At 38.5% G+C, this 13,291-nt stretch overlaps 1 protein-coding gene and 1 long non-coding RNA gene across 3 annotated transcripts in view; one reads left to right on the plus strand and one right to left on the minus strand.

Moving 5' to 3' along the window:
• Positions 1 to 565: 565 nt before the first annotated feature.
• The window catches only part of cpeb2 (cytoplasmic polyadenylation element binding protein 2), an 85,713-nt gene continuing 72,987 nt past the window's right edge, over positions 566 to 13,291 (minus strand). For both annotated transcript variants that reach the window (XM_034180552.1, XM_034180551.1), the window contains 5 exons: positions 10,968 to 11,057; positions 9,314 to 9,432; positions 9,121 to 9,235; positions 2,331 to 2,512; positions 566 to 1,096 (listed from right to left, as the gene is read on the minus strand). In XM_034180552.1, coding sequence (XP_034036443.1) covers positions 869 to 1,096; positions 2,331 to 2,512; positions 9,121 to 9,235; positions 9,314 to 9,432; positions 10,968 to 11,057 — 734 coding nt within the window. In that variant the 3' untranslated portion in view covers positions 566 to 868. The remainder of the gene's footprint in view (positions 1,097 to 2,330; positions 2,513 to 9,120; positions 9,236 to 9,313; positions 9,433 to 10,967; positions 11,058 to 13,291) is intronic.
• On the plus strand, positions 7,919 to 8,127 carry LOC117519231. Its single transcript, XR_004563217.1, has 2 exons — positions 7,919 to 7,977; positions 8,038 to 8,127. It is a non-coding gene; the product is annotated as an uncharacterized LOC117519231 (long non-coding RNA).

Below are 13,291 nucleotides of genomic sequence, written 5' to 3' on the forward strand. Positions count from 1 at the left end.
TACTGCATTTCATTTTACATGATTCTGGTTCATAAATGGCATTAAATATAATACCTACACATCTATTCATATATATATATGTATGTATATATAGCAGCAAAGCTTCTAAAAGAGCTTGTAAGTATAAATGTTTTCGTTGAATACAGTTAGCAGAAACCAGATTTTGGAGTTTGAGGTATCACTCTGTGGGTCGGTAGGAGTGCGAGGGAGAAAAAAAAAAATCATAGCATTTTCTTTTTTAAAAACTGAACTCGCTAACAAGACAGAAGAGTTCATGGCAACATTAGAAAGAAGAGCAGAACGGTGTTAATTTTGTTTCCTATTACTTTGCTAGCTTTGGTTAATGATCTGGGGCAAGCAACATGAGAGAACTCGAGGATTTCCCAGATGCGCGTGCCAGGTGGCTAGTAGCAGACAGCAGACGGACAAGCTGCCCCCCATTGGGGAAAAAAAAAAAATTGAAATAACAAAACACGAAGAAAAAACAAAACCAAGAAAACCATATTTCCTTTAAATCGCACATACAAAAATAATGATAATAAAAAAACCTACAAAAATCAATCTGTTTTTTAAAATCTCCTCTTAGAAAAGATGAAAGTACCACAAAAGAGTTGTACAGTTGTCAGAGCCTGAGATGTGTGGGGGGTTTTGGTGAAAAACTGAGGCTTGTGGTGTTTGGCTGCTACAAAAGATATATTGTATATGTACTGTTACTGTATACTGTGTAGTGGTAAGTACTCGATTATACTGATAGCGTAGGAGAGCAGGAGTGGGGGGGGGGGGGGGGGGGGGGGGGGGAAGCAAAGCTCTTTATCCTGTTAGCCAGTGTTTTACTTTCCTGCCCTCTGTCTGTGCCGTGGACGCATCTTTAGTTCCAGCGGAAGTGAATTTGACGCGGGCGGTCGGCGCCCTCTTTGACCAGGGGTTTGTGAAACTCTCGCCCGGCGCGGGAGTGGATGTTGGCCCAGCAGAATTCGCAGTAGTACTGAAGACAGGTGACATTAGCACAGAAAAATGGAGCAAATTTCCCCCCGCAGCGTGCACCCTGACACTCGTCACACAGCTGGTCGTCCAGGACGTACGGCTTCACCTCCACCTGCAAACACAGCGAGGACACCAGCGGCTCACACCAGGAGACCGGCACGGCTATAAAAGAATGTGTTCATGAAAAGAAGTTTTTTAAATATTGTAGCAAAGAATGAGAAGGACGTTTCATCAATCAGCACGAACAAGCGCCTGGTCACCATAGTAACTGGAGCTAAAATGATTAAAGAATTGATTTGCCATTTGAAAGAAAAAGTCTTGACTGCTTTTGTATGAATTAATAATTCAAGGTGTCAAACATAATCTGCACTGGAAAAAAGATTACTTTTTGCTTGAACAAGAAAAAAAAAAAAAGACCAGGCTGATTAAACTTTCTACTTTCCCAAATTCTGTTTTTAATCCTATTTCCTAATAGTGCAGCAGATAATGTAAACAATCCTGCAAATGATGATAGAAGCACCAAATTCAACACAAATAGACATTACTCTTTTGAAAACAAACAAACAAAAAACAAACCAAAAAATGATTGGCCACTTGAATTTTATAGGCGGCCAGGTAGGGGTCAATTGAACAATTACACAGGGGTCAAAATTAAAAGATGCTCCAATCATTTTGAAAAATTTACCATATTATGTGTCTGAACATAAAGATTCCAAAAAGGTATAGTTTGGACTATCTGTGACTAAATGCTATGGAGGTATAAGGTAAAAACAGCAAGAACGGTGACAAAGGTCAGTTTCAGTTTGTACAGGGGTCAAAAGTTAAAGTTGCTTCAATTTTGGTAAAAAGTGGTGCAAATTATTGCTTGAGCTAATAGGATTAATAAATAGAGTTGGTTTGACTGTGTTAAATGGTTGGTCTGTAAGGTAAAGGTCAAACAATGTTGAAGTCAATTCGATTCTATGACAGGTGACATAAGTTACCCCGTAATGTGATAATGAAGCATGTGACATGTTCCAAACTATTCCTTTTTAAATCCCTATTTAGGGGACCCAAATGTCCCTGGACCCTCCTACAATACTCCATTTCCTACTTGGTTTATGTGGAGCAGAACAGACTGAACTGAACTGTTGTAGAATTTTGAGATGGGCATCATTTACTCTTTACTGATGATTTATTGACCAAAGAATTAACAAATGAATCATAAATAAATCCCACAACAATTCTGATTCTGTACACTAATCCAATTAGATGAAGGCTCTGTCTTGATTATAATGATGACTGTGAGGAAGAGAACATTTGTGGGAAAGCGTCTCCACTCTAACTGAAGACGGCGCTGCACATACCCGCTTGTCTATGTCGCCGTGCTGCAGCTGGACAAATCTTGCACTGATGGCAGCAATATAACTCTGCTGATTGGAGAAGGCCACTCGCCCCGCCCCCTTGGGGTACTTGAGCTCTGGATCTGTGTCGATTCCGGCATAGCAAACTCCCCCGTAGAGACGATCCATAATCATGGCCAGTTCAACTTGACAGCGATTACCACAGGAATAAGAAAAGGGGACACAAGAAAATATATGAAAAGATGCAAGGTCAGGAAGTTACGCAAGTGGAAAATGGAATTTCTGGATATCAGGCTTATCAATAACACCACTCATCAACAAGTGCAATTTGTCAGGACAGGAAAAAGGTCACAATCAACTAAGTTCTGACACATGAAAACAACAACACTGTTTTTTTTTTCATATTGCTGTTTGTGATTTTTAAATTCTGTCTTTTGTGTTGTCCCTGTCACTGTGTGTCACTTGCTCTGCAACTGCTGTAGCACTTTTCACCCAAGAAGCATTTCCCGCAGGGACAATAACATTTATTTGTTTTTATCTGGTCTTAAAGAATGACTGTAATTAATAAACCGTGCTCTCAAACTTAAAAAGCGCACTCTTGAATAAAGACAATAAATAGCTTTCATATACTCTTGAATAAAAAGAGGGAATATAACCTTCATATTACTTGGCACTCCACTTGTTTTGACTTTATGGGACAGTCAGAACAGCTGTGACAAGGATGGCTGGGAAAAGGTAATGCCAACTATAAGGGCCCTTCACAGATAACATGATTGAGGCAGAAAGGCGCACGAAGGAGGAGTCAAATGCCAATTGTCGGAAATTGGAGCTGCACTGGAACGCCTCATTCAGCGGTTGCCACATTCATTCAGTCATGGCACACGGACTCTATCTTTGCACGCCACTCACACCGGAAACCCATTCGAACGGCGGACATGATGAGGTCGCACTGCCATCTGATCATGTTCATAGCATTTCAAGGGCAAGTCGTACGCAGGTCAGACATACCGTGCTGTGGCCGAGCAGCTGCACAAAATCATCGACCATGTCGAACTGTGGCTGAATGACGCGATCGAGGCAGCCTTCACACCAGGTGCCAAAAGTTATCAAATGCCGTGCAAGTGGCTATTTGACCCACTCTCGGCTGGAGTCAGCTGGAGTCTGGGTGCCACCCACAAACATCCAACACCTTTCGCGGGGCACTTAGAAAAGGCGGGGCCATTTGCGGTGCCAGCACGAGAGTAGAGAGCAGCTGACCAATGTCGACCTGGCTGTGCGTACGACAGCACATTTTCTAAGTGCCCCACGAGTGTGCTGTTACCAAGTAACACACGTCATGCAAGGCCCCCTCCCGCAACATGCATCTGGATGACTGTGATGTCCAGCTAGAACAGCTGACCGCTGTGTACTCGCAACTCAGCTGGAGGACATATGTCATCCCATCAAAAACATGAGCCACACTTCACGCAATGCACATGTGTGGGCGGGCACTCATACTCTCATCAGTTCCAGCTGACAGCGGCTCAGTGCACGACGTGTTAAATTAAAAACACAGAGAACATGACAATTAAATAAATACATACAACAATAACTACATACATAATTACATAACAAATACATAAAATAAGTAATCACATAACAAAGGAACAGAGAGTGAAACTTTTTCTTTGAGCTGAGTTCGTTCTGTAAGGTGGGCGTGTCCACGCCAGCCGCTGCTGTTGGGATCTGTGGACCCGCAAATCACAGCTGGAGAACACATACCATGTTATGAAGGACATCACCTTACAACACTCCACTGTGAGGTACATGCATGCTGTCCTCACGTGGAAATACAGTAGTGTTCAGAATAATAGTGCTATGTGACTAAAAAGATTAATCCAGGTTTTGAGTATATTTCTTATTGTTACATGGGAAACAAGGTACCAGTAGATTCAGTAGATTCTCTCAAATCCAACAAGACCAAGCATTCATGATATGCACACTCTTAAGGCTATGAACTTGGGCTATCAGTAAAAAAAGTAGAAAAGGGGGTGTTCACAATAATAGTAGTGTGGCATTCAGTCAGTGAGTTTGTCAATTTTGTGGAACAAACAGGTGTAAATCAGGTGTCCCCTATTTAAGGATGAAGCCAGCACCTGTTGAACATGCTTTTCTCTTTGAAAGCCTGAGGAAAATAAATGGGACATTCAAGACATTGTTCAGAAGAACAGCGCAGTTTGATTAAAAGTTGATTGGAGAGGGGAAAACTTATACGCAGGTGCAAAATATTATAGGCTGTTCATCTACAATGATCTCCAATGCTTTAAAATGGACAAAAACAAAACAAAACAGAGATGCGTGGAAGAAAATGGAAAACGACCATTAAAATGGATAGAAGAATTACCAGAATGGCAAAGGCTCACCCACTGATCAGCTCCAGGATGATCAAAGACAGTCTGGAGTTACCTGTAAGTGCTGTGACAGTTAGAAGATGCCTGTGTGAAGCTAATTTATTTGCAAGAATCCCCCGCAAAGTTCCTCTGTTAAATAAGACATGTGCAGAAGAGGTTACAATTTGCCAAAGAACACATCAACTGGCCTAAAGAGAAATGGAGGAATATATTATGGACTGATGAGAGTAAAATTGTTCTTTTTGGGTCCAAGGGCCGCAGACAGTTTGTGAGATGACCCCCAAACTCTGAATTCAAGCCACAGTTCACAGTGAAGACAGTGAAGCATGGTGGTGCAAGCATCATGATATGGGCATGTTTCTTCTACTATGGTGTTGGGCCTATATATCGCATATCAGGCATCATGGATCAGTTTGGATATGTCAAAATACTTGAAGAGGTCATGTTGCCTTATGCTAAAGAGGACATGCCCTTGAAATGGGTGCTTCAACAAGACAGTGACCCCAAGCACACTAGTAAACTAGCAAAATCTTGGTTCCAAACCAACAAAATTAATGCCTTGCAGATGTGAAGAAATCATGAAAAACTGTGGTTATACAACTAAATACTAGTTTAGTGATTCACAGGATTGCTAAAAAAGCAGTTTGAACATAATAGTTTTGAGTTTGTAGCATCAACAGCAGATGCTACTATTATTGTGAACACCCCCTTTTCTACTTTTTTTTTTTTTTACTAATAGCCCAATTTCATAGCCTTAAGAGTGTGCATATCATGAATGCTTGGTCTTGTTGGATTTGTGAGAATCTACTGAATCTACTGGTACCTTGTTTCCCATGTAACAATAAGAAATATACTCAAAACCTAGATTAATCTTTTTAGTCACATAGCACTACTATTATTCTGAACACTACTGTACATAAAAACATATATCACCTTTACAAAGGGCTGGAGCACCCGTGTCAGCGCGCACATTGGCAGGCTGTACCAGGTAGAAAGATCTCTCTGATCATGTGTACGCTCAGCTGGTGATCTGAATATCACGTCAGCCACATCAACACAACGCGTGTTCTTCAGTGCGCCGCTCGCTGGACACGTGGCGCCAGCAGACGTGGACATGATAAAAGCGCACTGCTTCATTCATATCATTTCACATTTCTCAACTTGCTGTCCATGACCATGGGTCATATACAGAGGAACAGAAGGTTCTTACTTGTATTGTCCACTTGATAAGAGGGATTACATATTACAGATTGCTGTGGTTTTTTTGTGTGTGTTTTTTTCCCCCACATTCACACGTTCCAGGTGCTCGCACTATGTTTGCACACAAAACCGTCGCTGTGCTATCGTGCACACCTGTCCAACCGTGTGTCCCTCCCAACAGGTGGAATGTTTTGCGGTTCCCCATTTCATTTGTTTTTCGTGATTTTTTTGGCTGGTTTCTGCTTCTTTTGCCCAACTTCCAAAAAGGCTAGGACCAAAAGTTATACTGGATCAGTTCCCACTGACCAATAGCGTTAGAGCTTACTGCCAACAGCGAGCCAATCAGAGCGTGGCATACAAAGGTCAGGAACTAGCTGACAGATGCTGGTTGAAAAAATGGCAACAAACATGTCAACAACAGCAGAAAATCGTCTGCCAGCGAGGTTTGCTGAGTTCACAGAGGAGGAACTGGTGGAAATATTGAACTCCAGGGATGCCCAAAACACTAAGAAAGACAAGCACACTACTGACGTTTTAGAAGCATTCATATGCTGTTCACAACAAAATAAATTGCTCTAATTTACTTGACTCTTTGTTGTTTGCTTAATTTGGGAGGGGGGTGGATAACATAACAACTGATGGATGGCAAGTCGTCCAATATAGAGAAATATTGGATGAAGAAAAGTTATATTGGAAAGCCATATTCATTGGTGAACAACTTGATAACTGATAATATCTCCACACACAAATACTCACTTATTACCCATCTGTGAAAAATATTTCTCTATCCAATTTTTTGCACCAGCAGCTCTATAAATACAACTAATAATTATATTTTTACCTATTCCCAAACATATATCATTTGTGATACATTCCAAAAGATTTTCTACGGCCATTGTCACTTGATCATTGATTTTGTATTTAAGCCTTTTATCAACATACAGTGCTACTCTGCCTCCTCTATTATATCTATTCAGATGATTAAATTCATAACCCTCCACTTCATAATTTGAATCGTCAACATCAGCAAGCCAAGTTTCCGTTTATAGCAATTATACTGAAAGGTTGGCAGAATTGTTTTAAATAGTCTTTAATACTCCCAAAATTCTTGTACAAACTCCTACTGTTAAAGTGAATTATTGAGAACGTCCCATCCCATATCGTGCACTTATTATATTGTTCCTCAGTATAATACTGGCAATTACTATTTACAGAAGAATAAAAATGATTGTCCGGGAACATCATATTCCCAATCTTGAATATGATGTTCAGTATACTGATAAGGTTGTAAACCTCCACACACAAATTACAGTTTGTCTCTTCACATCCAGTAGATGGCAGTATTCTATGCATTTGGGGGGGGTGGGAATAATGAGAGGAGATCATTTGAATTTCCCTAAAATATGTGCGATATCATATTTTCACTTTGTAAAAATGGCAGTTGCCATTAATTTTGATAAACTGTTCTGAATTAGTTGGTTTTAAATGAAACTATGAGTGAAAGGTGTTTTGTGCTTCATATCTTCTGCTCACTGTCTGAGTGGAAGCATACGGAAGCCGACAGAGTACTTCATATAATCTTTTTTAATTCACCTTGTTATCCCGAGATAACGACATAATTAATTAGAGATCTTGAGAAAACAACACTTTTATTCCGTGATCTCGAGAAAACAGATAATTATTTTGTGATCTTGAAAAAACAAAACAATTATTTCACGATCTCGAGAAAACTGAGATTTCTAGCAGAGCTGTCTGCGCCCCCCTGTGTCAGAGCAATCTCTGCCTGTGTCAACCCCTGATCAAAATATTGCCTTATTAGGTGATCGATTATTCCAGACATTTTAAAGACCAGCGTTGCATCTATACAGAATGAGATATAGCCACGAAGTCATCATACAAGCCTCTTGGCATAGCCTACCTGAATGACCCATTTGTCAGCTGTTTACTTGAGATCATGATCTCGAGTAAATAATTGTTATAAATTATTGTTATAAACAATTGTTTTGTTTTCTCGAGATCACGGCATAATTGTTGTGTTTTCTCGAGATCTCGAAATAATTGTTGTGTTTTCTCGAGATCTCGAAATAATTGTTGTGTTTTCTCGAGATCTCGAAATAAAGGCTTTGTTTTCTCGAGATCTCGAATTAGTTGTGTTGTTTTCTCGAGATCCTGAATTAATTATGTCGTTATCTCGGGATAACAGGGTGAATTAAAAAAGTATAACAAAAAGGGCCTCTGTCGGCTTTCGTAGAAGCATGTTGAAAGTAAATGATGCTTTTTCTTTTTTTGTAGCACCGGGCTGGATGCATAAAGACAGAAGCTCTGGCTTTTTGTTTGTTTTTATTTTGAGATTGCCTTTGAATTTACCCAGCAGTACTTGTGATGATTAAACTCGAAACTGGCTTAGCTCATTGCTTACTGAGTCAATACTAAAAGTTAGCAGTTAGCTGTAACTTCCGCTAATTTAGCAGTTTATCAGTTTAGCATTATAAAGTTTTCAGTTAGTGGATTAGCGGTTCTCGATTAGCTGTGCCCACCACTGGCTTTGAGTTAGCGGAAGTATGCTAACGTCTGTGAAGTGTATTGTAACTCAGTTCAGAGGTGTTATTAGGTTCCAAATACAGCGTTTTCAGGTTTAGAAGTGCTTATTTCTCGCTAGCTTTTCCATAATATATGAGAAAGGTGTTATTTCTAGCCAAAAATGAAGCAAAGTCAGCAGCTAGCGACACCAGGAATTGACGTCACCACGCTAACGTCCTCGTGATCATACCATTGAATTAGGTACAGAATTTGACTTTGTAACCTCTTAAAATAGGTCAAGGTTAGCCATCTTTGAACTTGTCCAAGGTTTGTGTCCTAAGCATGTCCCCTGTAAATTTGAAGCCTCTGGCAGTAATGGGACTGGACTTATGCTGAGCACAGACAGACGGGCGGACGAAAGGCTTCTGCAATACCTAAGAAACTTGCTCAGACTCATACATGCATAATCCAGCAAATGTCCCAGTCAGTCATGTATCATTTTTAATTATGACAGTCAACCCATGCAGTAAATGCACACTAATTGTCGATACCTATGTATCATATGAATATATCTCCACAGCTTTTACCAACAAGCTCACAATTGGAGCAGACGTCCACTGTAAAGCACATTTTATGCTGCCAGTGGGTCTCCACTGTAAGAATAACAACATGGCTGTAATTACTTGCTCTCAGGGGACGAGGAACACCTCCCACAAAGATGGTCTTCCGGGGATCAAGGGGTTGAGAGCCATCCATCACAAAATCACTGTCGCTCAGGTTCCAAGGTCGAATCTGCACCTGCAGTCAAAGTAGAATCCACATGACTCATTCCGGTCACCATGCTTTTTCAGCGTACACTGCTGCTTTTCAACCCACAGGTTTGTCTTTGATGGTGGGGCTGGAGACACAAAGGTATAGCTTCCCATCCTCCTCCATGCAGGCTTCAATCAAAGCCTGGACTGAGCTCTCCTCCTGGAACAGCAGGAAGGCGTATCCTAGGAAACGCACACAGTCTCAGCGTTCCGCACCGAAAAAAACAACAAACGCTTTCACCTTGCCATTTAAACATGTTTGTTTTATACATTGGCATCTAAAGCAACATGCACAGAGAATATAATTTAGATTATATAATATGTTGTAATAATATGTTAATAATATTATTAATAATATGCAGAGGTGTCAAGTAACGAAGTACAAACACTTTTTAGGTATCTATACTTTACTCCATTACTTATTTTTCTGCCTACTTCTGACTTCTACTCATTACATTTTCACACAAGTATCTGTACTTTCTATTCCTTACATTTTTAAAACAAACAGCCTCGTTACTCTTGCCTTCAGTTTAATGTTTATATATATATATATTTCACGTCATGTGCGCCTGTAATCAACTTTTCTGCAGCACGGCTTTGCTTGGAACCGTGAACCAATCCAAGCGGTTCGCAGATTGAAGCAATGCTTCGACCTATTGCTTCGTTTATTCTTTCTTTCTTTCAATTTTCCCCCGCTAAAACCCTAAAGAGCATACTTCTGTGAGTATTATTTATCATATCTATGTTAAACCGACCTGTTATGGTCTTCTGAAACAGTTGATAGATGTATTTTATAACTTAAAAACGGGAGCGACGCTAACGTGTTAGCATGTCTATGGCATTTTCAATGTTAAAAGTTAGCATTAAGCAGCTCTCATCACGGTGCATTTGTTTTCAAATTGTAATATTTCTTAAATTTATTTTTGTTTATATATTAATAATCTAATGATTATTATATACAATTTTAGAGAAAGAGGCAAAAAGAATCTGAATAGAAACACAACAGAAAATATAAAAGCAACTAACAATGAACATACATATATAAATACATACATAAATAAATGTTTCCTGTGAACACCTAGTGACTATTACACCTCCACTTCATCCCTGTCTTATTTAATGACAATTTGTTTCGGTCAAACCATATTTTCAATGTGTTAATTTCTTCAGTGATTTCCTCCAGAACTATCTGCCAAACTAGAAAACTGCTGCATCCTTGTAAGAGCAGAATACTACTGGAATGAATCTGAATAAGGAAAGTTGTTTTTTTTTTGTTTTGTTTTTCTTCACTAAATGGATGCTGCACTCACTGCAGTTTATTGTCTGGAATAGTCCCAGATTACATTTCAGAGCTTCTAGAATTGAAACATTTTTGTGCATGTGGTGTTGGGGGGTAATTTTGGGTTTTGGGTCTTGGGCCACATGTAGAACAAATCAGTTTTTAAATTAAGCTTTCAATTCATATAGTGGCATCCACCTTTTTTTTTTAAAGGATACTTTATACTTTTATACTTTAAGTAGGTTTTGGAGCACATATTTTTTCACTTTTACTTGAATAAAGAAGTCAAGTTGATACTTCAACTTTTACCAGAGTGTTTTTAAACTGCAGTATCTATACTTCTACTTAAGTAACAAATGTGTGTACTTTTGACACCACTGATAATATGTTATAATCTACATCTGTGCTTAATGGGGTAGGAGGTGGCAGCTGTCATTACCTTTAGGTGGAAAGTACGATTTGCTCTCTGCTTTGTGTGGCCAGTCCACCACCAGATGTCCAAAACGCCGGAAACTTGAAGTAATTTCATCTGATTAGAGGCGAGAAAAAGGAACATTAGAGAGAGAATAAAAGCTGAATGTAGGACTGCATATAATGGTTATTTATATAACTGAAACTATTACTGATATTTAATGTTAATCAAATAAAATTTTTCTTTAAAATTACAAAGATGGCAAAAATGTCAAAACTTTGCGGAAAAAACCTATTCAAATTAGTTTTTGTATAGATATCAGGTCAGACAATATTCATCTTTACACAAAAACAAACAAACAAGAAATAAAAACAACTTCATTGTAAACTGTTTAAACCGGTTTAATTCCATTTGAACTTTTCTTTGTTTTAATGTCATTTAAAATCAGAGCACAAAAAGCTGCCATCATAGCCCATTAAAAATAAAATTAAGAGTTTAAAACATTTAAAACCAGGTCATCTCTCCATCAACAACATTAATGTCATGCTCTACAGATATTTAACTCCAGTCCAAAATAAAGTGTCCACTGTAAACCACGAAAAAATTAAATAATAAAAACATTTCAAAGCCTTTACAATCTTGTCTTTTATGTAAAACAATTAAACAAATAAAACCAGTTAAAACCAGGGTATCTTAACTTTAGCCAGGTTCACGCATTTTAGCAAACAACAGTGCTTAAATTGAGTGTCCTTAATGTAGAACATTATAAAACCAGTTCACCTTTGATCAGATCCTGTCTCATTATCCACTCTCTCAGTCTGGAACCACTGAACAGCAGTTCAAAATAAGGCAATATCTAGTGTAAAGCACTTTAACTTGTTTAAATAAGTTTAAGAGCACTTTAAATAATTTTACTGCTCATGCAAAACATCTAAAAACCATTTTACCTTGAATTTTCAAGATACAAATTTGGATTAGCTTTTATAAACCAGGTCAAAAACAGCTAATAACTGCTTTATTCCATTATAAGTAGCTGAATGACACCTAAAACACCTTGTCTTGGTGCAGAACATTTTTAACCAGTCAATGCAGATTTTTATCTCATATAGCCACATTAGCATTTGGTGATAAAATCTTGGAATTGACAGAAACCTGTCAACATCAGGTATGAATAGAGTTGTGGTCAGACATTTACATACACTCATCGATCGTCGGCGTTTAGATCTTCACTGGGTTATTTGGACTTTCTCATTATTCTGAGTATTCTGAGTGCTGTCAAACATCCTTTTTATGCTGGTGAAGAGAAACTACCAGTTGCAGTCAATCATGATCAGTATTGAGGGCTTAATAGACCTTGACCTTGTCACATTAAAACACAGTGCAGAACTTATTAAAATATTTAAGTGAATGTATGTATACATTTGAGTCTGTATGTATAATTTTGACTGTGTGTACATTAGCGAAGATCCTAAATAAATTCAAACTTATACACCCGATTTTGTTTTTTAAAGTCCTTAATGATGTATGCTGTATAATCATTCCAACCTGGCAAAAGAACAGTTCAACAACATCATTAAAAGCCCAAAATTATCACAACATTCATGCCCATGATGAGGTTATGTAAACTTCTGACCATAACTGTGTCTGGTTCCACCTTCACACTTCTTTAAAAGAGCTTTAATAGCACTTTAACCCATTTTATTATGAGTATAAAACAAATTAAAACCAGTTTACCTTACGTTTTGTCACCTTACAATTGGTTTAGCACCAGTTTAAAACAGTTAAAGGTTGGGTCAAAAATTACTAATATCTATATTAAGCCATTAAATATATTGCCACAGCACATAAAATTGGTGTATTCTTTGTGTAAGAACAGTTAAATACAGGTTTGTCATTTATCCAAATGACAAACCTTACTTTCCCTTTTGTATGGCTAGCATACTGGCATAGTATGTTACTATGCTTTTTACTCTTTTTAATTCATTTTATTAGGAAACGGAGCAGGCCATGGCCTCAACTTTATCTAAATTCTGGGTCTTTTAGTGAGGCTTAGGGCTAGTGGCCGGCAATCATTTTAGTATTTCTTCTGTTTTTCTTGTAGCTTAATGCTGACAAATTATACTGTATTTGTTGAATTTCTGATGCCTGATTCTGTTTTTTTTTTTTCCTCTGTGTTTGAGGTGCAGCTCCATCCAGAGATGGGTGTGGTGTCTGTTTCTGTAACCCTCTTGTCCTGTGCACCGGTAACATTTACTGTACATATTCGTTTTGTGAATTGTTTTGTAAATTGTGTCAGTAGCGTGGCCCAAGCAGAGGGTCATCCCTTTGAGTCTGGTCTGCATGAAGTTTCT

The sequence above is a fragment of the Thalassophryne amazonica genome, chromosome 10 (assembly GCF_902500255.1).
Source record: "Thalassophryne amazonica chromosome 10, fThaAma1.1, whole genome shotgun sequence".
In the NCBI taxonomy this organism is placed as follows: Eukaryota; Metazoa; Chordata; class Actinopteri; order Batrachoidiformes; family Batrachoididae; genus Thalassophryne; species Thalassophryne amazonica.